The sequence below is a fragment of the Arvicola amphibius genome, chromosome 10, assembly GCF_903992535.2.
Source record: "Arvicola amphibius chromosome 10, mArvAmp1.2, whole genome shotgun sequence".
NCBI classification, from domain to species: domain Eukaryota; kingdom Metazoa; phylum Chordata; class Mammalia; order Rodentia; family Cricetidae; genus Arvicola; species Arvicola amphibius.
This window is the reverse complement of record NC_052056.1, coordinates 76,980,473-77,003,524: the sequence shown is the minus strand read 5'-3', so window position 1 is coordinate 77,003,524 and position 23,052 is coordinate 76,980,473. Positions and strand designations below refer to the sequence as shown.

The window sequence follows — 23,052 nt, the reverse complement described above, 5'->3', positions numbered from 1 at the left end:
GCAGGCAGATTTCTGTGGGTTCAACCAGCTCGGTCTACATAGTTCCAGGACAGCCAAGGCTTATACATAGAGAAAACCTGTTGAAAACCCTATCAAATCAAAACAAAAAAAAAAATAATGGGTGAGTATAGAGGTTAGTAGCAGAACAGTTTTCTAGCATAAGTGAGACCGTGGATTGAATCCCATAACTTCAAAAATAATCAATAAAAAAATAGTAAATCAAGCTGCATATGGTGGTGCTCAACTACTCAGGAAGCTGAGGCTTAGATGGCAAGTTTCTGAGTAGGACAGATGGCTCAGTGATTAAGGGCGGTTGCTGAGCGGGTCCCAGCATCCACATGGCAGCTCACAAACAATTCCAGAGGACCCAACACCCTCTTCTGGACTCAACAGGCTCTGCATGTATCTGGTGCATAGACATACAGACAGACATGGAATAAAAAATAAGTGTATTTTTAAAAAGATTTCATACAGGTTGTGGTGGTTTATACTTTTAATCCCAGCACTCTGGAGGCACAGGCAGGCAGATCTCTGTGAGTCTGAGGCCAGCGTGATCTATACAGAGTATTTCCAGAGCCCTATACAGCTAGACCCTGGTCCAAATGACTCAGCTTGAAGGATGTAGCTCCAGCTTGAACAGGCTCTGGGTTCAGGCCCAGAACCTAGTACAGTGGCAAAGGCCTAAAATCCCAGCCCTAGAGACATAGAGGCAAGAGGTAAGAAGTTCAAGGTCATCCTGGGTTGCATAGCAAGTTTGAGGCCAACTTAGGCTAAATGAGACCCTGTTTCCAAAAAAAAAAAAAAAAAAAAAAAAAAATTCCCACAGATCTTTTGTTTCTTTTATGTCACATACCTTGGTCACATCCACCGCCAATTCTCCGTTCCACACCATGACTACCCTCCTCCCTTCATGGCCTTTCTTGGTTTTTGATGAGTGATAAAGCTCTTGTCTAGCAAGGGCAAGACCCTGGCTTCCATCCTCAGCTCTGGGGGAAAAAAGAGAAAATAGCAGCCTACTGAGTCAATTAGCGCTGCCTGCTGGAATGTTGACCGATCTCTGTGGAGGCTCTTGTGCTGGATTTGAGCAGTTAGCCATAGCGTCAGGGAGTTCATGTGTGCAATGACTGTTGTGTCCAAGAAACAGTACTTTGTAGCTCTCCTCCCCTCCTTCAGAGCTTACATTCTTTCTTCCCCCTCTTCCACATTTCCCCCTGAGCCTTGAGGAAAAGGGGATTGACAGAAACAACCCATTCATGGTTGAGCACTCAGTGGTCACGTATTCTCAGCATTTTGGCTAACTATGAGTCCCTCCGTTAATTGTTGGCCACTGCGGAGAGCAGCTTCTCTGGCCGCTAATGTGTATAGACATAAATAATTAGAAGGCAATTTGACACTTCCATCTAGCAAGACAGCAAGCAGTACTAGGATCTCCTAAGACCTATGGCCTGCCTGGCCATGGGCTTTTAACCACTTGCATTCTCTCCTGAGGAGCAGGCCCTAAATCCAATGATAAAGTGGTTACCCCACGATTTTTGTGCCACTGTTCCGTCAGTGGGTGGGGTACTATAGCACAAAGTGTCCAGCACTAGGTAAGACCACCGGTGGCTTTTCTTCCCCAGTGGCCTGTAGGGCCCCTCCAGTCTCTGTGAGAACTAGCCGTCAGAGAGGAAGGTTCCAGTTTGATTTCTGTGTCCTGCAGTGAAAGTGTGTGGCGTCCTCAGCAACGGTTTAACCATCAGTCATCATGGGCAAACAAGAGCAGTGGCAATAAGCAGTTTTTGTTGTTTTTTGTTTGTTTTGTTTTTAAGTGCATATGAAGTCACAGCTTTCATCGTTTTTCTTGCTAAGATGAGGCTAGAGGCACAAAATTGTCAATGTGGATGTAAGGCCAGCTGGTTTGAGGTCAAGAGCATCACGCCCCAGCACAAGCATGCCTCCAATGATGGGCCTCTTCAATGGGGGGCAGCATTCATGATAGAAGCCAAACTCCCTGCCAAAGAGGACTGTCCTGAGACCTCCGCTTCTGTGCCCTGGGCAAAAGTCAGTCCCTGGGGCCATCTTTCCATCTGTAAAATGGGTTGGGACAGAGCAGGCGAGCACCGCTTACTCCCAGCAGGCCCATGGCCCCATGTATTTAGCAATAACAGAAATACTTCCCTGAAGTACTGCCACTGGTTATAGTTCTAGAGGGACAACCTCTAGGTGACCACAATGGCTCAGAGACGGAATGAGATGGGCTAAGAAAGACAGTGAAACATCCAGAAAAAAGTGGAACTCCGACCTGGGCAGGCTGGCCATGGCTTCAGGGAGGGAGGGCACTATGACGACTCCCGGGAAATTCTCCTCAAATACTAACAGATTGGGAAAAGAAAATGTAATAAAACGTGACAAGTGTGCGAGTGTGGTGAGATCTAGGAGACACAGGAGGGTCATGGCTTCTGTTTTCTTATTCCGGGACGACATTTCATCTAGAAATTTAACCTCCACCCGGCCCCCGCCGAACAAGGATGGTTTGGCGACCCACACCCTGTGCGCAGTGTCTCTGGGGAGGTCTCGGGGTGACTTATGTGCAGCCTGGCTGACGTCTCTTTCTCCCTCTCGGCAGGTGGCTGGAAGCTTGCCGTTGACCCTACTTTGCTGCGGGGCGGGGCGGACGCCTCGGGCTCGGGGCCCGCAGTGTAGCCGCAGCGCCAGCCCCGCCCCCGCCCGCTCCGCCCTGCAGGCCGGCCGCAGCCGGGCTCGGATCCCGAGCTCCTGCCCGCCCGCCCGCGTCCGCCGAGCCAGGTGAGCGCGCCTGGCTCTGTCCCGCACGCGCCCCGCGCCCTCGCCTTGAGCGCTAGCCCATCTGTACCCTGGCGGCCGAGTGGGGCACTCAGGAGGCTGGAGCGACCCCGATCCTTGCTGCTGCTCCCCAGCACCCCTTTCGGCTGTCTGGAGTCCCCCACCTTGTGCTGGTCGGTTGGTTGTCGGCTGCGTTTGGCAAGAGAGTCGCAAAGAAGCCGGTAAGGGTGCTGGAAAAGGCTTCCCAGACCGAGGAAATTGCACGTGCCAAGGCAGGGAGAGTGGACAGGACGTTGGCGTCAGCACCCACCCCCCTAAATGTGAATCACAAGCTGAGACGCTCCAAGGCAGCAGTCCCCAGGGCACCTGAAATCACAAGAGGGCCTAGGCTAAGCAGGAAAAAACCCGACCTCCCACTCAACACACACCAGGAGCGAAGAGAGGGACCTGGATGGGCAAAAGAAGGAGGTTTCGGGCTGGCCTGTTTCCAGGGGGGTCCTGGGGGTCATGCGGAGGACCGGGGAACCTCTGTGAGGTGGGGTAACTCAGAACCTGCTTCAGGTTGCTGGAGTTCTTGGGACATGGATGCAAGCTTACAATGCGAAGTGTGTAGCAGGCAGTGTTAGAACTTTTCTGGGCAGCAAAAATGCAGAGGTCTCTCCCTTCAGGCCTAAGGAACTTTGTCTTTGAGTTGGGATGGCTGGCCCCAAGCTGGCCTAGCACATCATAGGTGGAAGGCCTTGTCCCCACCAAATTTCCCGCAAGCCCCGCCCCCCCCCCCCCTCCCTCCTCCCCCCCCCCCCCCCCAGTAAACTCCTGGGCACCTGGTAAGGGAGTGAACAGCTGGCTTGGACCCCAGGGTCAAAAGTCAGTCTGTTTGTAGGACCTCAGGCCCAAACAGGTGAGGTCTAAAACCAGTCAGGAAGGAGGTGGGCCGAGTTAGGCACAGGGGAAACCAGGACCTCGGAAAGGGCTCTCTGGTTCCCAGGAAGAGGGCAAGCAGGGCAACTGGCAACTGAGTTTTTTAGACATGCCTTGGTGACAAGGGGGGAAGGGCACACCTACTTGATTTTGGGTTCATCCTCACCTGTATTGCTGCTACCATCAGGGACCAGCACTGACTGGGCCTTTCCTTCCTTCTTGGTCCCCAGTCCCTTCTTGGGGTCTGGGCAAACAAAGTGAGTCTCAGCACCCCTGTAGTGTAGACTTGAAGAAGAATTTCTAGGTGAGGTGAGTGGGCCTGACTGCGGGTAGAATGTGGAAAGGTCAGTTGTAAACAGGGTAGTTACACCTTTGTCCTGAGCCTTCCAGAGTCCACCTCTTCCAAAGGCCCACCTGTGCAGGAGGACACGTGGCCGCAGTGATCTGTTTACCAAGTACTCTTGGCCTCCAGTTTAAGTGATCTTAGAGTGATCTGGGGACCTCTGCTCATCTTAGGAGTTATTAGGGTGGGGCATGGGGGACCACACAGATACCCTATCTGCTGCTTGACCGTGATGAGACCTGGGACCGCAGTCTTTTTACCTTCTGTGGGGCGTGACCTCGGCAGTGCACAGCCAGCGTCGGGGGTGGGGCACTGATCACTGCTGGGCACAGGGCAGAGCTGTGCGGTCCGTCTCTCTCTTCCCCAACCCCATCAGTCCTGGGCTGGCTGCCCGCTCTTTTCCCCACAGAGCTGGGTTTCCCTGGGGACCAGTGGCTTGGCCTAGCCCCACACCCACAGCCCCCTCCTGGCCACAACTCACGCTAGAAGGAGGGCCGGACCCTCCTGGACCCTGGCCCTTCCTGCCCTGCGGTCCAAGGCCCAGTAGTCTGTCTCCATTGCTGGGCTGGGAGCAAGGAGCAGTGACTCCCTTGGAAGGAGGTAGGTGACTAGGGGTTGGTAGTCAGGGTAGTGGCCAAGACTGGGACAAGACCCTATCATTCCCGTTGGAGGAAGAGGGACTCTGGTTCCTAGGGTTTGGTGCAGACTTGGAGGACTTTCCTAGGGAAATGGAGAGTCCCAGAGTCTCTCCTGGGGGAGAAAGGGGAAGTCGGGGGTCAGGTCTCTGCAGCTGTCCGCTACATGGAGAGTGACAGACACTAGGGCACTGAGATAAGGGGAGTGTGAGGTTGCTATGCCTGGAAACCTCAAAGGGAGACAGATGCTTCAGAGTACCCACATCCAAGTTCTGAGCTCTTCCAGGACTCCCCTCCCCGCTGCCACCAAAGATGCCTCTGACTCTACCCACACCTGCACCAATGTCCCCTCTCACCTGCAGGCCCTAGAGCTGTCCAGCTGGCATGGCAGCTCCAGCGTCTCTGAGGACCACAGGGGGTCCAGTCCTGCAGGGGACATCGTAGACCTTGGACAGCCGGACAGCCGGACAGCCTGCCATCTGTGCTCCCGCCAGCCAGGCCAGATCTCAAGCCATTCACCATGGGCGGCTGCTTCTCCAAGCCCAAGCCAGGTACCTCCCCTTCTCTGACAGCTTCCCCCTCCCTCTCTGCACTCCACCAACCTCCAAAGTAGGTCAGGCTAGGCAGGAGCCCAGAATGTTAATGCGCTGTAGGCAAGAGGGGTGAAGGCCTAGGAAGGCTCTCTTGGACTCTCCCATGGCGGCCCCTCTTTATTTGGGGCTTTGTGTGTTGGTGGTGGGGAACACAGTCGATCCCTCTTAGAAAGTGGAGTCTGGAAGGTTGGAGAAGGGGCTACTTGCTCCATCGCTCGAGAAGAAAGGCTCCAGGAATATTCTTAGCCACAGTGTGAGGCTGTTTCCCTCTCTGCAAAATGGACCTGGACACTGACCTCTCAAAGAGGCTGGTAGGGTATGATGGGCGGGTGTCTTCACCCCGTCGCTGTGATAGCCGATGTCATCTCTGGGCCTCATTTCCTTTTTCTGTTTCTTCATTTCTTTTTTGTTGTTGTTGTTTTTGTTTTTGTCTATTTGAGTTTTTGTTTTTTGAGACAGGGTCTCACTATGTAGACCAGGCTGGTCTCAAACTTACAGATATCCTCCTGCCTGTGCTGTGCAAGTGCTAGGCTTAAAGGCATGCACCATTGTGCCCTTTCTCCTCTCCATTAATATAGGCAATCCTGGCCCTACCGAGCCCTAGAAGCCCCAGCCAGATAGGGTCATTCTGAGGTAGGAAGGAGAGGACTTGGGATTTGCCCCAACACCAGACTCATGTCTTTGCGTTTCTCCCCGAGTCCACACATTCCTTCTTCCCTAGTCATAACCTCCAGGAATCAGGACCTGTCGCCATGACAGAATGCAGAACCTGAGGGCTTCAGAGCCCAGGCAGTGTTCCACCCACCCTGCCCAGCTTGCCCTGGCTGGCTCACTCTGCCAGCTTGTGTAGCTCTCCTTACCTGATACCCAGCAGCTCGGTTACCTTGGGACTCAGAAGACTTTTCTCCCTTTCTTGGGTCTGTGGTAGGACCTGGGGGAGGAGGCAGAGCTGTGACCACTGGTGGTGGTGGTGGGGACTATCCTTCCTTGCCTGAGTCTGTACCAGGTCCCTCAGCCTCTGCCACAGGTACCCATTATCTTTGTCCCCCTTCTTGGAGTGGACAGGGATGTGCCAGCAAGATTCCACGTGAGTCACATACTGGGTACCTGTGGGACTGCTTGGCTAGCAAGAGCCCAAAGAAACAAGATATCATCTATAGTTTCTTTTAAATAACCCCCAAAGAGCTGGCCTAACCAGGGACCCCTGACTCGCAGACTTCAGATTTAGAGCTAGCCATTGTCCCCTGACCCATCCCTTGCCTGCTGCTTTGTTTCTGACTTTTTATTTTTAAGACAAGAGCTCATATATCCCAAGATGGCCTCAGAACTCTTTATGGAGTTGAGGATGATCTTGAACTTGTGATTCTCCTACCTCCACTCCCTTAATTCTGGAATTACATGACTGTACCATTAACCGTTAGTTATGTTTAGTACTAGGTATAGAACGCAGGCTTTGGGAATGCTAGGCAAACACTTTGCCAACTAAGCTATAGCCATAGTTCCTTTTTGATTTTTTTAAACTTATTTTTATTATTTTAAATTGGGTAGAGTAGGTGGGGTGGGGTGGGTGTGTGGGTGTGCTTGCGTGTGCACATAAGTGCAGGTGCACAAACCCCTTGGAGAGGGTTTTAGGCTGTTGGGAGCCACCTGATTTGGGCGCTGGAGGAGCAGTATGTACTCTAGCTCTGCTTTTGTTTTGTTTGTTTGCTTGCTTTTTTAAAAAAGGATCTATTTATTTATTTATTTACTTATTTGATTTTTGTGTAGCAGCCTTGGCTGTCCTGGAACTTGCTCTGTAGACCAGGCTGGCCTTGAACTCAGAGATCCACCTGCTTCTGCCTCCTGAGTGCTAGGATTAAAGGTGTGCACCACCATGCCTGGATCTTTTTATTTTATGTGTTTTGCTTGCATGTATGGAAGTGCATAGCATGTGTGCAGTGCCTGTGGAGGCCAGAAGAGGGCGTCTAACTCCTGAAACTGGAGTTACTGGTGGTTAGTTGTAAGCCGTGGTGTGGGTGCTGGAAATCAAACCTGGGTCCTCTGCAAAAGCAGCAAATACTCTTGACCTCTGAGCTACCACCCCACCCCTTTTGGTTTTTGATTTGTTTGTTTTGGGTTTGTTTTTCGAGACAGGGTTTCTCTATAGCTTTGGAGCCTGTCCAGGAACTAGCTCTGTTGACCAGGCTGGCCTCAAACTCACAGAGATTTGCCTGCATCTGCCTTCCAAGTGCTGCTATTAAATGCCTGAGCCACCACTGCCTGGCTCAGTGCCCCCCCCTTTTAAAAAAAGACAGAGTTGTACTATGTAGCCCTCAATGACATAGAATTCACTGTATAGACGAAGCCAGCCCAGTGCTGTGAGCCTCCCACAGGCTGGGCTCGCAGACCCTGCTCATCACACCCAGTTTATGTTTTTAAAGCTTTGTATTTTAAAGGAAGAGAAATTGATCTTGGCTCACAACTTGAGCGGACACATTTTATCCTGGTGAAGGTCTGGCTGTGGGTGGCTTTGTGGTGGTGGTGGGAAACTTTAACAGCTGGCTACATCTGTCTTTCCCTTTCCCCAGAATGTTACTGTGTTTCTCTGGCTGGTCTCAAAGTGGCTTTGAGACCGTAGACTTACTACTCAGAGACAATGGTAAAAGTTGGGCTTTTTAACCTCCTACCTGTGTGACCAGGGCCTGATACCCCCTCTCTAGTCCGCCATGTTCTCATGTAGAAAATGGGGTGGCTGTGCCAGCCTCTGAGCCTGGCATGAAGCACTCGCAGGTGTGATTGTGTTCCTTCCTCTCTGAGGTGGATTCTGGGTTGCAGCCACAGGCTCAGGCTCCAGTCAGAGATGAGGCTCAGAAAGTTTCAGGATGTGGGCATGCATGTGGGATGTTGGCATTCAGCAGCAGTCAGCAGGGGCTATGATGAGACCAGTGCATGTAGAAAACTTTTTTTAATTGATTTTTATTGAGCTCTACATTTTTCTCTGCTCCCTTCCCTGCCTCTCCCCTCCCTTTCAACACTCCCCCAAAGTCCCCATGCTCCCAATTTACTCAGAAGACCTTGTCTTTTTCTACTTCCCATGTAGATTAGATCTATGTAAGTCTCTCCTAGTGTCCTCGTTGTTGTCTAAGCTCTCTGGGATTGTGGTTTGTAGGCTGGTTTTCTTTGCTTTATGTTTAAAAACCACCTATGAGTGAGTACATGTGATAATTGTCTTTCTGTGTCTGCGTTACCTCACCCAAAATAATGTTTTCTAGCTCCATCCATTTTCCTGCAGATTTCAAGATGTCGTTATTTTTTTCTGCTGTGTAGTACTCCATTGTGTAAATGTACCACATTTTCCTTATCCATTCTTTGAGCGAGGGGCATTTGGGTTGTTTCCAGGTTCTGGCTATGATAAACAAAGCTTCTATGAACATAGTTGAGCACATGTCCTTGAGTTATGATTGAGCATCCTTTGGATATATACCCCAAAGTGGTATTGCTGGATCTTGAGGAAGGTTGTTTCATAATTTTCTGAGAAATCACCACACTGACATCCAAAAGGGTTGTACCAGCTTGCATTTCCACCAGCAATGCAGAAGTGTTCCTTTTCCCCACAACCTCTCCAGCATAAGTTGTCATCAGTGTTTTTGATCTTGGCCTTTCTTACAGGTGTAAGATGGAATCTCAGAGTTGTTTTGATTTGCATTTCTCTGATGACTAAGGATGTTGAACATTTCTTTAAGTGTCTTTCAGCCATTTTAGATTCCTCTGTTGAGAGTTCTCTGTTTAGGTCTGTACGCCATTTTTTTAAAATTGGATTATGTGTTCTTTTGGTGTCCAATTTCTTGAGTTCTTTGCATATTTTGGAGATCAGACCTCTGTCTGATGTGGGGTTAATGAAGATCTTTTCCCATTCTGTACGCTGTCGTTTTGTCTTGTTGACCGTATCCTTTGCTTTACAGAAACTTTTCAGTTTCAGGAGGTCCCATTTATTAATTGTTTCTCTTAGTGTCTGTGCTGCTGGGGGTTCTATTTAGGAAGTGGTCTCCTGTGCCAATGCATTCAAGTGTACTTCCCACTTTTTCTTCTATAAGGTTCAGTGTGGCTGGTTTTATGTTGAGGTCTTTGATCCATTTGGAGTTGAGTTTTGCGTATGGTGATAGATATAGGTTTATTTTCATTCTTCTACATGTTGGATATCCAGTTATGCCAGCACCACTTGTTAAATATGCTTTCTTTTTTCCATTTGATATTTTTTGCTTCCTTGTCAAAAAGCAGGTGTTTGTAGGTATGTGGATTAATATCTGGGTCTTCTGTTCAGTTCCATTGGTCCTCCTGTCTGTTCTTATGCCAGTACCAGGCTGTTTTCAGTATTGTAGCTCTGTAGTAGAGTTTGAAGTCAGGGATCGTGAACATAGAAAACCTTTGCTGCTCCTCAGGGCTGTGTCTTAGTGTTGTCGGCATTTCCCGAGTCTTTCCTGTCGTGTTCTGGAGGGTCTTTGTTCTTGGGACAGGGTTTCTCAGTGTAGCCCTGGTTGGCCCGGAACTTGCGCAGTGGACCAGGCTCCCTTTGAACTCACAAAGATCTGCCTGCCCCTTCCTCCTGAGTACTGGGGTTAAAGGTACCCAACATCATGTCTGGCACTTCTTTATTCTTCCTAAGACTTTAAGCCAGTTGCTTCCCTATGTCAGAACTGGTAGAAAGTAGTCTGAGATGATGGCTCAGTAAATAACATACCCATTACACAAGCATCAGGGCCTGGGTTCGAATCCTCAGGACCCACATGAAAGCCAGATGTGGTGGTTCATACCCCTTAGTATTGGGGGTTGGAGGAGACAGGCCATTGTAACCAGGTAGCCAGTCACTGAAGCCTGGGTTCAGTGGAAGAGTCTGTCTCAAAAGAGAGAGAGAGGAGGAGAGATGGAAAGTGACCGAAAGATTCCTGACACTAGCTCCTGGCCTTCACATACACATACAGACATGTATGTACATCCCCCATATTCCCTAAAGCACGCACACACAGACGTCTCCCCGTCCTCAGTGCCCAGCACACACTATTAAAGCATGCACACACAGATGACTATTAAAGCATGCACAAACAGACATCTCCCCTGTCCTGAGTGTCCGTCCACACACTATTAAAAAGAAACTAATAGGAAGTACAATTCTCTTGGTTTGTCTAGCTGCCTGTTTTGTTTTGTTGGTTTTTCAAGCCAGGGTTTCACTGTAGTTTTGGAGCCTGTCCTGGAACACACTCTGTAGCCCAGGCTGGCCTCCAACTCACAGATCTGCCTCTGCTTCCAGAGTGCTAGGATTAAAGACGTGCACCACCACAGCCCGACCTATCTGCCTTTTATTAGGCATTTGCTTTTTACCATGTCTGTCAGGAAAGATCAAAGCTAGTTGACAGATCTCTCTTGCCAGGGCTTATGTGTGTAGCTCAGTAGCAGAGTGAGTGTTGAACGTGTGAGAGGCTCTGGTTCAATCCCTGGCACAAAAACCCAACAAATAAAAGACCTGGAAACCAGTACTGCAGTTTCAAAAATGGAATTTTTGTTCTTGTTACATACATCATCAGCAAATGGGCAGGTGCCCTTCATTCCTTCCTAGCCCCTTCTTAAAACAGGGTCTCACATGATAACCCAGGCTCACCCAGAATTCACTATGAAGCCCAGGCTAGCCCAGAGCGCATGACAGTTTTCTACCTCAGGCTCCCAAGTGCTGCAATTACAGGTGTCAGTCACTACTCCTGACAGTGTGTCCCTCTCCTGTGATGCTGGAGACAGAGCTAAGTGTGACCCCATCAATGGTCTCTACCATAGCCTGGCCTCTCATTTTGTGAATCAAGTATCTTGAGGCCCAGGAGGCGATGATAGTGTCTGGGGGCTGATGGCTCATGGGACTGGGGTCAGCCTGGCTCTGTGGGTGAGCAGAGTCCTCCAACTAGCCTTCCATTTGCTGCTTCTCCTGACTTAACGACGTTCCAAGAGAATGTCAGTGAGCATGTCTTGGAGCTTTCTGGAAGGAGGAAAGACTAACAGCCTGGCTTGGAGGCTCTCTGCACCCCTGCCAGGCTGTTCCTGTGGACTCCCACAGCTCTCACGGCTGATGTCAGCTGAGCCTGACATATTTTTCTTCTTAATTCTTCCAAAAACATTCTAACACCATTACATAAAGTGTGTTAGTCCCCACGCCCACGTGACAGCCTCTGCAGTGTGGCTGTGTCCTCTCCACCATGTCCAGTCTGCTGTCTGCCTCTTTCCCCTGCAATAGCTGGGCCTGAGTGGGAGGCTGGGATGCCTGGATGTGGAGGGGGACTTGACCCAGCATGCAAAGATCAAGAACCCATACAGAGCAGGAGGATGAAACCATGGGAACTGTACCTGAGTGTGAGCGAGCCACCGTTGGAGGGATGGGGGTCCCGGGCAGCAATAAGTACAAACATGGGCCAGGCAGTGTGACTCAGCAGCCATGCTGGTCCTTGTAACCTTTGTTTCTGGGGTGTCAGGTCTGAGGTCAAAGGGTTCAGAGGTAAAAGCAGAAAAGAAAGCTTTGATGCCTGGGGGGCTGGAAAGAGGAGCCACCTGCTCCCGCCCTAGCTCATGCTGGGGGGCTTAGCTTCCTCCTCCCCGGCCTCCTCCCTACTGTAACAGCCCAGGAGACCGGATTATGGCTGCTCAAAATTCTGTTTATTGTTCCCTTGTAATTAAAAAAAAAAATACCCCAGGCATTTCATGGGGATTTCGGGAAATGCAGAAAAGTTTAAAGAAAATGCCAGTCTACCGCTACCTCCTCCTGCTGTCCTGGTGTAGGCCCCACAGACACTGTACAGCCTCTGCATGCTAGCCATGGGCCTGCGTCTCTGTGCTGCCATACATACCCTCGGTGGCTTCACTGTCAGGGCTCCAGACCCTGTCCACAGAGACATCAACCACCTGGGGTCTGGTAAATGCTGAATGAATTCCAAACCGATGGACATAGCTATAGAATGAAGTTGAAGGGCTACACACAGAGAAACCCTGTCTTGAAAAACCAAACCAATACAAACCAAAAGTTGAAGTCCACACAGTGGTGGTGCACGTCTTTAATCCAGCACTCGGGAGGCAGAGGCAGGCGGATCTCTGAGTTTGAGGTCAGCCTGGTCTACAGAGTGAATTCCAGGACAGCCAGGGCTACACAGAGAAACCCAGTCTCAACAAAACAAAACCGAGAGAGAGAGAGAGAGAGAGAGAGAGAGAGAGAGAGAGAGAGAGAGAGAGAGAGAGAGAGAGAGAGAGAGAGAGAGAGGAAAATTGAAACTGGGGTTGGAGAGATGGCTGCTCTCCCAGAAGAACCAGGTTTGATTCCCAGTTCCCACATGGCAGCTCCTAACTGGTTGTAACTCCAGATCTAGAAGAATCTATTGCTCTCTTCTGGTCTCCGTGACTACCAGGCTCACACATGGTGCCTAGACATACATGCAGGCAAAACACCCATATACATAAATAATTTTTAAAGCATGTATAAGGGACTGAAGAGGTGGGCCAACACTGGCTGCTCTTCCAGAGGAGCCAGGTTCAATCCCTGGCACTCACACGGCAGATTGTCTCTAACTGTAGTCACATGGGATCCAATGCCCTCTTCTGGTGTGCAGACAAACACATACATAAAACATCCACATACATAAGTAAATAATTATTTAAAAAATTTTTAGAGTTAAAGAAGTTGAAATCATATCCTGTACTTTACCTCGCTTTGTGTGGTATTAAGGACGTTGATTCCAGGTTTCACCTCTGCTAAGTCATTCTGCCACTAAGGTGTGCCATGCCCTGAGTACACTTCCCCCGCAGGGTGGATTCAACTCATTCTGTGTCTGAGGAGGACCTTAAATTCCTGACCCTCCTGGCTTCACCTACTAGGGATCACAGGTGTACACTACTCTGCTTTGTTCTGGCTTTTAAACAATTGATTTATTGTTCTTACTGTTATTACTGCGGTTCTGAGGACGGAATCTAGAGCCTGAGTGTGCCTCGTGAGCTCTGTTCACTATGCAATAGACACCATTTCCTTTTAGATTTACTTCTACTATTCTCTCTGTCGAAGTGTACATCTTTGCACCATGTTCATGCCTGGTGCCTGAGGAAGTGGTGAGCCTCCATGTGGGCACTGGGAATTGAACCCGGGTCCCATGCAGCAGCAAGAAGTGCTCTTAACCACTGAGCCAACTCTCCAGCCCTAGGCAGTCATTTTTTTTTTATTTTTAATTTTGAAAAGAATAAACTTTCCAAGCTGGAATAGGTAGTGTCTACCTGCGATCATACCGCTTGAGAGGCGAAACAGGAGGATCAAGAATTCAATGATGTCTTCAGTGATATATTGATTACGAGGCTATAGTATATAGTGTATAGTCCAGCTAGATGAGACTGTCTAAAAAACAAACAAAACCCCAAAACATGGCAAAACATATTCAAAGCTAATGGGAAAGTTCCAAGGACCGTGATTCTTGTCCCCACCCCAGCCTTCTTGTTTTTTGATGTAGGGTCTCACTTTGTTGTTGTTTTTTTTTGTTTTTTGTTTTTTTTTGTTTTTCGAGACAGGGTTTCCCTGTAGTTTCTAGAGCCTGTCCTGGAACTAGCTCTTGTAGACCAGACTGGCCTCGAACTCAGAGATCCGCCTGCCTCTGCCTCCCGAGTACTGGGATTAAAGGCGTGCGCCACCACCGTCCAGCTCACTTTGTTTTCTCGGCTGATCTGGGACTCATGAAAGTCCTGTTCAGCCTCTGGAGTGTCACCAGTGGAGCCACTGTCACCAGTGAACTCCGCTTCTCCTTGCCCAGATACACTAGCTGTGAATTGAGCTGCAAGTGTGTCTTCAAGCAGGGATGTCGTCTTTGCCTATCTTCAGATAGATGAGTGAGGCATGCAGGTTCTTTCCTCCCGATTCCTGGAGGAAGCAGCTCTGGTGTGAAGAGCTGTGTTCAGGGCTCCTTCACTAGTCTTGTCATTGGAAAAATAGAAGTTTCTGGGCTGGCTGTAGCTTGGTGTGGAGTGCTAGCCTGGCCTGAGTCTCTGGGTTCTTCACCAAGAAGAAAGCACAGAAAAGCGAATTGCAGTCGGCTTATCTCTTGCTGGCCACTGCTTGACCTGTGGGCTGGGAACAGAGCTGGTCCAGTTAGGGCTCATGGCTGCTTTGTCCATAGTGGAACTCAAGATTGAAGTGGTGCTGCCAGAGAAAGAGCGGGGCAAGGAGGAGCTGTCCGCCAGCGGAAAGGGCAGCCCCCGGGCTTACCAGGGCAATGGCACAGCACGCCACTTCCATGCCGAAGAGCGCCTGCCCACCGCGCAGCCCTACCCCAGCCCCCAGGACTGTGTGGAGGCTACTGTCTGCCATGTCAAGGACCTCGAGAATGGCCAGTGGGTGCTGGGCTGCGAGGGTGGTGGCGGGGCCTGAGGTGGTGGGCGTGGGCGAGGCCACACCTGAGGGGTCGGGCTGAAGCCGTGGTCTGAAAGGGACTGTGGCCTTTGACACCCTGGGTGCAGCCTTTTTGCTTCTGCCGCTCTGGGTGTGCCAAAGACTGGACCCTGGGAGGAGGTGCTTACAGGAGGACGCGACTGGCTTCTGGCTTGACCTCTAACTGAACACAACTCCTTCCCAGGATGCGGGAAGTGGAGCTGGGCTGGGGGAAGGTGTTGCTGGTGAAAGACAATGGGGAATTCCACGCCCTGGGCCATAAGTGTCCCCACTATGGAGCACCTCTGGTTAAAGGTGAGCAAAGGCAGGGTACGTGGGAAGTGTGATACGACCATCCATGCCTATATAGGGATTCCTGCAGGCCCCAGGCCCCTCATCCGTTTGTCTCCTGGGGGGGGGGGGTTCAGTAGGATCCAGTACCCATGGAGCCCTAGAGAACAGTCTCTGGGCATGGCTCTAGCCTGGTATTCATTTGCCTCTTCTAGGTGTTCTGTCCCGGGGACGTGTGCGCTGCCCCTGGCATGGTGCCTGCTTCAACATCAGTACTGGGGACCTAGAGGACTTCCCAGGCCTGGACAGTCTGCATAAGTTCCAGGTAGGTTGGAAACCTGTGGCATGGAGTCAGGACTGAAGCGTCGCAGAGTTTGGTGCTGATGCTGTGCTGTCCTCCCAGGTGAAGATCGAGAAGGAGAAGGTGACTGTTCGGGCAAGCAAGCAGGTACAGGGTGACTCGGGTTTGACGGAAGGGTTTGGAATAGGTTGGGAGGATGTCTCGGCTAGAGAAGAGCATGTTCCAAAGCCCTGTGGTGGAAGCGAGTCTGGTGTGGGATGGGATGAGGATTTGCAGGGGGAGATGAGGCTGGGCTGGAGCTTCAGGAACCAAGCTTCCCCCTCCCACCACTCCCAGGCCCTGCAGCTGCAGCGAAGGACAAAGGTGATGGCCAAGTGTATCTCTCCAAGTGCTGGCCACAGCAGTAGCACCAATGTGCTCATAGTGGGTGCAGGTTGGTGTTGGGGGTGATGAAGGAAAGGGGAAACGTGGAGGGGGGAAGAGCCCTTGGCCGTGGCCTATGCTCCTGTCCCTCAGGTGCTGCTGGCCTGGTGTGTGCAGAGACACTGAGGCAAGAGGGCTTCTCAGACCGCATCGTCCTTTGCACACTGGATCGACATCTGCCCTATGACCGGGCCAAGCTCAGCAAGGTGGGAATGGGGCAGTACCTGGACACTTATTCCTCCAGGTCCCTGTCGCATCCATGTAGAGCCTTGCCTGGCACTATTTGGAGGTCGAGCTGACTATTTTCTCCGGTCTTCCAGGCTTGTCTGTGGTACTCCCAAGAGATCTGGGTTTCTTGAGTTCTGTCTTATAGCCCCCATGTGACCCAGAATGACCTCACCCTTCCTGGCTCTTTGTCCTCTATAGTACTTGGGAGGCAGAAGCAGGTAGATCTCTGTGAGTTTGATCTACATAGCTAGTTCCAGGCCGGCCAGAGCTACAAACTGAGACCCTGTCTCAATAAATAAATAAATAAATAAGTAAGTAAGTAAGTAAAAAGGAAATGGAGTAGTCACCATCTGGACTTGACTTGTGACCATGTTCCCCAGTCCCTGGATGCACAGCCTGAACAGCTGGCCCTGAGGCCGAAAGAGTTCTTCCGGGCCTATGGCATCGAGATGCTCACTGAAGCCCAGGTATGAGGGGAAGGGTGGAAACGGGTAAAGAGAAAGCTTCACTGGTTGGTACACGTCTTTAATCCCAGCACTTAGGAGGCAGAGGCAGGTGGATCTCTGTGAGTTCGAGGCCAGCCTGGTCTACAAAAGCTAGTTCCAGGACAGCCAGGGGTACACAGAGAAACCCTGAACGATGACAACAACAACAACAAACAAACAAAAGAGGAGAGAGCTTCAAAGGAACCAGAAATGACACGAGGCCATGTGTACCCCTGAGGTGTGATGATTGCTCAGCCCTTTGTCCAGGCCTGGGACCAGCGCTGAGCCTTCTTACTGGCAGGGTGGGCAGAGGAGATGGTCTGACCCCAGTTTAGACAAGAGAGCCTGGTGGGACTTAGAAGTGTAGAGACAGCTTTGAGGGGTTAGTGGATGCCTGGAGTTGAAATAAAGGAGCCCAGACTGGGGCACTGCCCTGCGGTTGCTGCCCAGGAGCCCAACTTCTGGGTTCAAGGGATCTTGGAACTCAGAAGTGAGCAGCAAGGCCCAAGCCTGTGGCAAGGTCTCTCTCTGCCCATGGGGGCTACAGGTGGTCACAGTGGATGTGAGAAATAAGAAGGCTGTGTTCAAGGATGGCTTCAAGCTGGAGTATAGCAAGCTGCTGCTGGCACCAGGAAGCAGGTAGGTGAATGTCTCCTGCCTTTACCAGCCACTCGGTAGCTGGGCATCAGCTAGGATGGGAGGCCCTCACTAATACTAATACTAATCTTAGCCCTAAGACCCTGAACTGCAAAGGCAAAGATGTGGAGAATGTGTTCACTATCCGCACCCCTGAGGATGCCAATCGTGTGGTGCGGCTTGCCCGTGGCCGCAATGCTGTTGTGGTGGGAGCGGGCTTCCTGGGTGAGTAGCTTCAAGGGATGTGTGTGGTGCTTAGCCACCATGGCCAGTCCCCAGTATGTGCTGGTCCTCGGTGTCAGAGTGCCAGCCTTGCCACCCCTGCCTATCACCCAGGGATGGAGGTGGCTGCCTATCTGACTGAGAAGGCCCACTCAGTGTCTGTGGTGGAGCTGGAGGAGACACCCTTCCGGAGGTTCCTAGGGGAACGTGTTGGTCGTGCCCTTATGAAGGTGAGCCTGTGCCAGTGCCTGACCTGTGCACACCCTGATTGACTAGCCTAGCCCCAGGCCATAGTCTCACCCACTGTCCGTGTGCCTGCTTGCTTGTACAGATGTTTGAAAACAACCGGGTGAAGTTCTATATGCAGACAGAGGTGCTGGAGCTGCGGGCTCAGGAGGGCAAGGTAGGCTTCTCTTTCTGCTAATGCTCTCTGTGTCTCTCCTGGGCTCAGGAACTGTGCCCGTTTGCTCATCCACTCCCTCCCCACAGCTGCAGGAGGTGGTGCTGAAGAGTAGCAAGGTTCTGCGGGCAGATGTCTGCGTGGTAGGCATTGGTGAGTAGACAAGCAGGCGCTAGTGAACAGAGCTGCCCATACACACTTTCAAGTGACTTTGGACCCTTACTTGAGCCTTATTTTCCACATCTGTAAAATGGGACCCCAGTGGTACCCATTTTACAGGACCCTTGGGAAAGATAGGGACCTGATTTAGTCCAGGCCTCATGGAGCAGGTGACTGCTACCAACTTATACATAGGACACAGATAAGCCTCTGATTGGTTCCTGTGCCAGCTGACATAGTAGTTTGGGGAGGAGCCAAGCTGGACGATGGCAGCACAGGGTTGAAGAAGCATGTCTTGTGGATATCCATCAGGGAGTTCTATACCACATATTGGGGCAGACAGCTCCTGGGGCTAAATGCAAAGACAGCCTGCGGATGGGGGCACAGAGGGAAGGATTCATGAAGACCCAGGTGGGTAGCCTGTGAGTGGTTAATCTGGGCAGACAGGTAAGCAGGAGGAAGAGATGAGGCGGGAGAAATGTGGGAGCAGAGTGTGGATGGATGGCTTCTGTCCTGTTAGGTGCGGTGCCCGCCACGGGCTTCCTGAGGCAGAGTGGCATTGGTCTGGATTCCCGAGGTTTCATCCCAGTCAACAAGGTGGGCAGGATGCTGGGTGGGGCGTGGCTGGAGGTCCATGTGAGCTCCTGTAGCACCCACCGAGCCCTGGTCCTCTCCCCACAGATGATGCAGACCAACGTCCCAGGCGTGTTTGCTGCTGGCGATGCCGTTACCTTTCCTCTTGCCTGGAGGAACAATCGGAAAGTGAACATCCCACACTGGCAGATGGCTCATGCCCAGGGTATGGCCAGCCCTGAGGCAAGTTAAGGGCTGGAAGGCCATCCTAGGGTCTCGGCCACCTTCAGGCCCATTTCCCGGTCGTTGATTTGGGGTCTTAAGTTCAAGGCTAGGTGGTGGCTTGTTAACAAGCCCCATCCAGTGATCAGTGCACCGAGTGGCCCCTCTGCAGAGACCCTCTGTATACCGTTTAGCTGGGCAAAGCCCTCTCCAATCCTGTGTCCTCTCCTTTTTTGTTCTCAGGGTCATGTATTTGGCAGGATTCTCCCTTGCCAGAACCATCACAGAGGGTTCGAGAAAGGGTCTGTTTAGTAGGCTGGCTTCTCACTCAGGGCTTGTCTCTCCTCACCGCTGTAATTTCTGTGCACTCAGTTGCTTTATGAACCCCTAGAGGCAGCTGTGTAGCCCAGGCTTGTCTGGGTTGATGGAACTGCCTCCGCGAACATTAGGTAGCCACCAGGTTACCTGAGCCTCATGGTTGTCATCTCTAAGACGCAGATAGTAGTGTGTTAACCATTTCAGGCCTTATAAAAGACCTCCAGATTTCTAGTCTTGGACAGGGCACTTGCCCCATATATCTGCCTTCCTTTTATTCTCTCTTCACCATATCTAGAAGACGGATAATAATGGTATCTCCCACCCAGTATCTGTTTAAATTCAAGGTCTAAAGCTGCGGCTAGAGAATAGGGAGCCAAAGGCTACTCCTTGGCCAAATATAATTAGGGCTGTCCTGAGCTTGAGTGTATCTATCCAGCTATGAGTTCAGGCAGAGCTTCAGAAGTGGAAAGCCACCTGTGCTAACTCCGTAGGCCCTGTGTGGGCTGCCATTTCTCCTTCTGGCCTTTGTGCTCCAGTGTCGTCGTCCTCGTTAGATATGTCGGATTAGTATTCTGTGTACACAGTTGTGAAGTAGTTCGCAACCCTAGTAGGCCTTTCAGATGTTCAACAGATCAAAGAGGAGCAATGTAAGTGGTTCTCTTGGGTCCGTGTTCCCTCTGTACGAGTTAACTGCATCCAAATGTGGGCTGTAGGCTGAACATGGTGCCTTTTTGGGGGGAGTCCTGGATGACAACAGTACCTGTCAAGGGTCCCCAGAGTGGGCAGGCAGTGTTGGGGTGGCAAGGGAAAGCATTGGGCTCTAATCACCCTGGGTCTTTCAGGGCGAGTAGCAGCTCAGAACATGCTGGCACAGGAGGCAGAGATCAACACAGTGCCCTATCTGTGGACTGCCATGTTTGGCAAGAGCCTCCGCTACGCGGGTAACTAAAAGCCTGTAGAGGGTAGCTAAAATCCATAATGGGGATGGGGATTAGCCTGCAGTGCTGGGGGTAGGGCCTGAAGGTCCTTTGGGATTAGCTGTAGGGTTGGGTGCAGTATGCACTAAGAACCGGCAAACAAGCTGACGCAGTGCAGGTGTGGCTGTGTGCCGTAACCCCAGCAGTCTGACGGTTAAAATGGAAGATCAGGATTGGAGGACAATTTGAACTAAATGTTGAGACTTAGGTGGCGGGCTAGCAACTACTCAGGAGAAGAGGGCTGGTGAGATGGTTCAGTGGGTAAGGGTTCTTGCTGCCAAGCTCACGATCTGAGTTTTATCCCCAGGACCTACACAGTGGAAGGAGAGAATCAGTTCCTGCAAGTTGTCTTCTGACCTCCACATATGCATGTGCGTGAAGACACACACACACACACACACACACACACACACACACACACAATAAATGTAGTTTAAAAAAGAGAGTAGGACCCAGATAATGGTGGCAAATGTCTTAGGCCAAGCACTCAGGAGGGAGAGACAGCTGGATCTCTGAGATCGAGGCCAGCCTGGTCTACAGAGTGAGTTCCAGAACAGCCAGGGCTGCACAGAGAAACCCTGTCTAGGAAAAGCAAGACAGAGATAAGAGAGGGCAAGGGGGACAGGAGTAGGGAGGTTGTTAAGAGGGCAGAGTAGGAAGCCTATGAAGACTGTTCCTTTCCCCAATTTACATGAGTACCCTCCCACAGGCTATGGAGAAGGCTTCGATGATGTCATCATTCAGGGGGATCTGGAAGAGCTGAAGTTTGTGGCTTTTTACACCAAGTGAGAGAAATGGGCTGCAATGGGAGCGTGGGGCAGCGGGAGTGCTATTGGGAATGGATGGCCATAGTGCTACTAAAGCAGGAGGGGCTGGGCTAAAGGGAAGTGAAGGGCAGAGGGGTAGCTGGGGAGGCAACATCACAAAGATGAGGAAGCAGTAATAACCCTTCCACCGTCAAACAATATTGTGTCTTCTGGATAGTTCTTTGGGTAAGTGTCGAAACCAGGGTGGGTTCTACAACTAGGAGAGGTATACTGGTAGAGGAAGGGTGATGCTAAGGCTGGACCCATCTCTGCACCGTGCCAAGGGTTGGAACTTCCAGAGCTTTCTCGTGCAGCTGACAGTACTGGGATCAATAGAGGGCTGGGTGCACGGGACATCTGTTTTCTTGGACAAGAGCTTACCAGCACCCCAGGTGGACAGAAGAGTATTGGGATCTTCAAGGACCATCCTAGTGGTCCTCAGGCTCAGGCTCCTTCTCTCTATAGAGGTGACGAAGTGATTGCTGTGGCCAGCATGAACTACGATCCCATTGTATCCAAGGTGGCTGAGGTGCTGGCCTCAGGTCGAGCCATCCGGAAGCGGGAAGTGGAGTGAGTGTGGGTGTGGGAGGTCTTGGGGTGTGTGGGGTGTCCTGGGTAGGATCTAGTCAAGCTCCCATAACAGCCTGTTGCTCCCACAGTCCTGTAGACTTAGTTTCCTTGGCTCCTGGGTAGGCTTTAGCAGCAGATGTGATAACAGAGCAGAAGGGAAACAGGTGTGTGCCCCAGAGTGGAGCCAGTGCCGAGGGATGGAGCCCAAGCCGGGGACTCCTGACCAGTACGATTTTGTACTAAGCTAGGAGGAGAAACACAGCTAGTGATGCCCCGGATATGCCCTACACAGAGATGTGGGGGCTGTATGATGTCTGGGAGGCACTGAACACTAGCCATTAATGTATACCAGCACAGTGCCAATGAGAGACCTCTGTAGCTTGATGGTGTACAGAGAACTTCCAGGAACTAGGGACAGACCAAGGGTTGCTGAGGCTATCTGACAGGGGTAAATCCTAGGGTGGAAACACCGCAAGACCCAGAGTAGACCTGATAAATGACATGCTTTCTTTGGCCTTCTGTTTTTCTCTCTTGCCTTCGCAAAGGTTGTTTATGCTGCACAGCAAGTACGTGTGTTCTCGTCTTTTCCATTGACTCTTCTGAGCCTTTCTTCCCCCAGCCCAGTTATCGAACCCTCCTGCCCTGCCCAAGTCCATTTCCCTGCTGGGTGCCAGGCTGTGACACATAGCAGTCCCCACTGCTGTTTTCGAGAGTCATTTGCCCAGGGTGCCTAGAATGGGGCACCTCCCCTCTTCTGCCCGACTCATCATCCTCTCATTCCTACAGAACGGGCGACATGTCTTGGCTCACAGGGAAAGGATCCTGAGCTCTCCTGCGGTGGATTTGGGCAGGCCTCTGGGGCACCAAGGTCAGAGATCGCGTTCTGGGGGCAAGTGCCAATCACCAACTTCCCAGGATCCCCTAGGGTGGAATCTGAGTCCTCCCACTGACTGCCTCCAACTGTCTGCCTCCCCTCCAGAGAGGCTCCTGCTGCCTCCAGAAGATGATCCATCCAAGGCCTCAGCTGTCATCGACAGCTGGTTTTAGAGGCACAACAGGCTCTGTCTGTTTCCTCTCTCAGGACTGTCTTCCCAGCAAGACCCTGCAACATGACCTTGAAATTAAAACACGTGTATCTGCAGATCTGTGTCCCGGTGTAATTGGGCCAACACTCGAGGGAGAGTTAGGTATGGTGTGACATACCTGTAATAGCAGAAGTCTGAGTCCATACTGAGCTACATAAGATCTGGTTTTGTTTTCAAGAAGCCAGAGGCAGCTTTCGTATTTGCCCACTTAAGAAAGACAGGAGCTGGGACCCGAGGCAGACTCCATGCTCCTCATAGCAATCTGAGCTGTTTTATTACCATTATTATATCACCTCATTGTTATATACTCAGAAACAAAAATACTCAGCTGGATTACAGTAGCCCCTCAAAAACTTGCCCAGTCTTCTGTATTCCTAGATGATCTTTTTTTTTTTTTTTTTTTTTTTTTTTTTTTTTTTTGGTTTTTTGAGACAGGGTTTCCCTGTAGTTTCTAGAGCCTGTCCTGGAGCTAGCTCTTGTAGACCAGGCTGGCCTCGAACTCAGAGATCCGCCTGCCTCTGCCTCCCGAGTGCTGGGATTAAAGGCGTGCGCCACCACCGCCCGGCCCTAGATGATCTTTTGTACAGCTAGGACAGCCATTGTGAAGCTGCTCATGACTTCACTTTTATTATTTTACGTTTATAAGCGCTTACCACAAAAAGAAAAAAATACAA

At 51.1% G+C, this 23,052-nt stretch overlaps 1 protein-coding gene across 4 annotated transcripts; it reads left to right on the top strand.

Moving 5' to 3' along the window:
• The first annotated feature begins 2,749 nt into the window (after positions 1 to 2,749).
• Positions 2,750 to 22,434, top strand: Aifm3 (apoptosis inducing factor mitochondria associated 3). Of its 4 annotated transcripts, none has more exons than XM_038345278.1 (21): positions 2,750 to 2,784; positions 2,916 to 3,002; positions 5,043 to 5,231; positions 14,432 to 14,645; positions 14,888 to 14,997; positions 15,189 to 15,298; positions 15,377 to 15,421; positions 15,611 to 15,707; positions 15,791 to 15,903; positions 16,306 to 16,392; positions 16,958 to 17,049; positions 17,141 to 17,271; positions 17,383 to 17,498; positions 17,600 to 17,671; positions 17,758 to 17,821; positions 18,348 to 18,424; positions 18,509 to 18,626; positions 19,783 to 19,881; positions 20,627 to 20,702; positions 21,189 to 21,293; positions 22,080 to 22,434. In XM_038345278.1, the coding sequence occupies exons 3-21, from the start codon at positions 5,201 to 5,203 to the stop codon at positions 22,117 to 22,119; spliced, it is 1,797 nt and encodes a 598-aa protein (XP_038201206.1). In that variant the 5' UTR covers positions 2,750 to 2,784; positions 2,916 to 3,002; positions 5,043 to 5,200; the 3' UTR covers positions 22,120 to 22,434. The 4 variants fall into 4 exon arrangements, with proteins under 4 accessions (XP_038201206.1, XP_038201208.1, XP_038201207.1 ...); XM_038345280.1 differs by having other exon boundaries at positions 2,767 to 3,002; positions 22,080 to 22,161; positions 22,273 to 22,434; XM_038345279.1 differs by adding an exon at positions 4,455 to 4,645 and having other exon boundaries at positions 2,767 to 3,002.
• Positions 22,435 to 23,052: the final 618 nt, after the last annotated feature.

Bases quoted from the DNA above. Each gene is read 5' to 3' on its own strand.
- Aifm3 (XM_038345278.1), top strand. From the start codon at position 5,201: ATGGGCGGCTGCTTCTCCAAGCCCAAGCCAG. The intron at 16,393-16,957 runs GTATGAGGGGAA...TGGGGGCTACAG, and splicing joins AGATGCTCACTGAAGCCCAG to GTGGTCACAGTGGATGTGAG. The intron at 17,672-17,757 runs GTAGGCTTCTCT...CCCTCCCCACAG, and splicing joins TGCGGGCTCAGGAGGGCAAG to CTGCAGGAGGTGGTGCTGAA.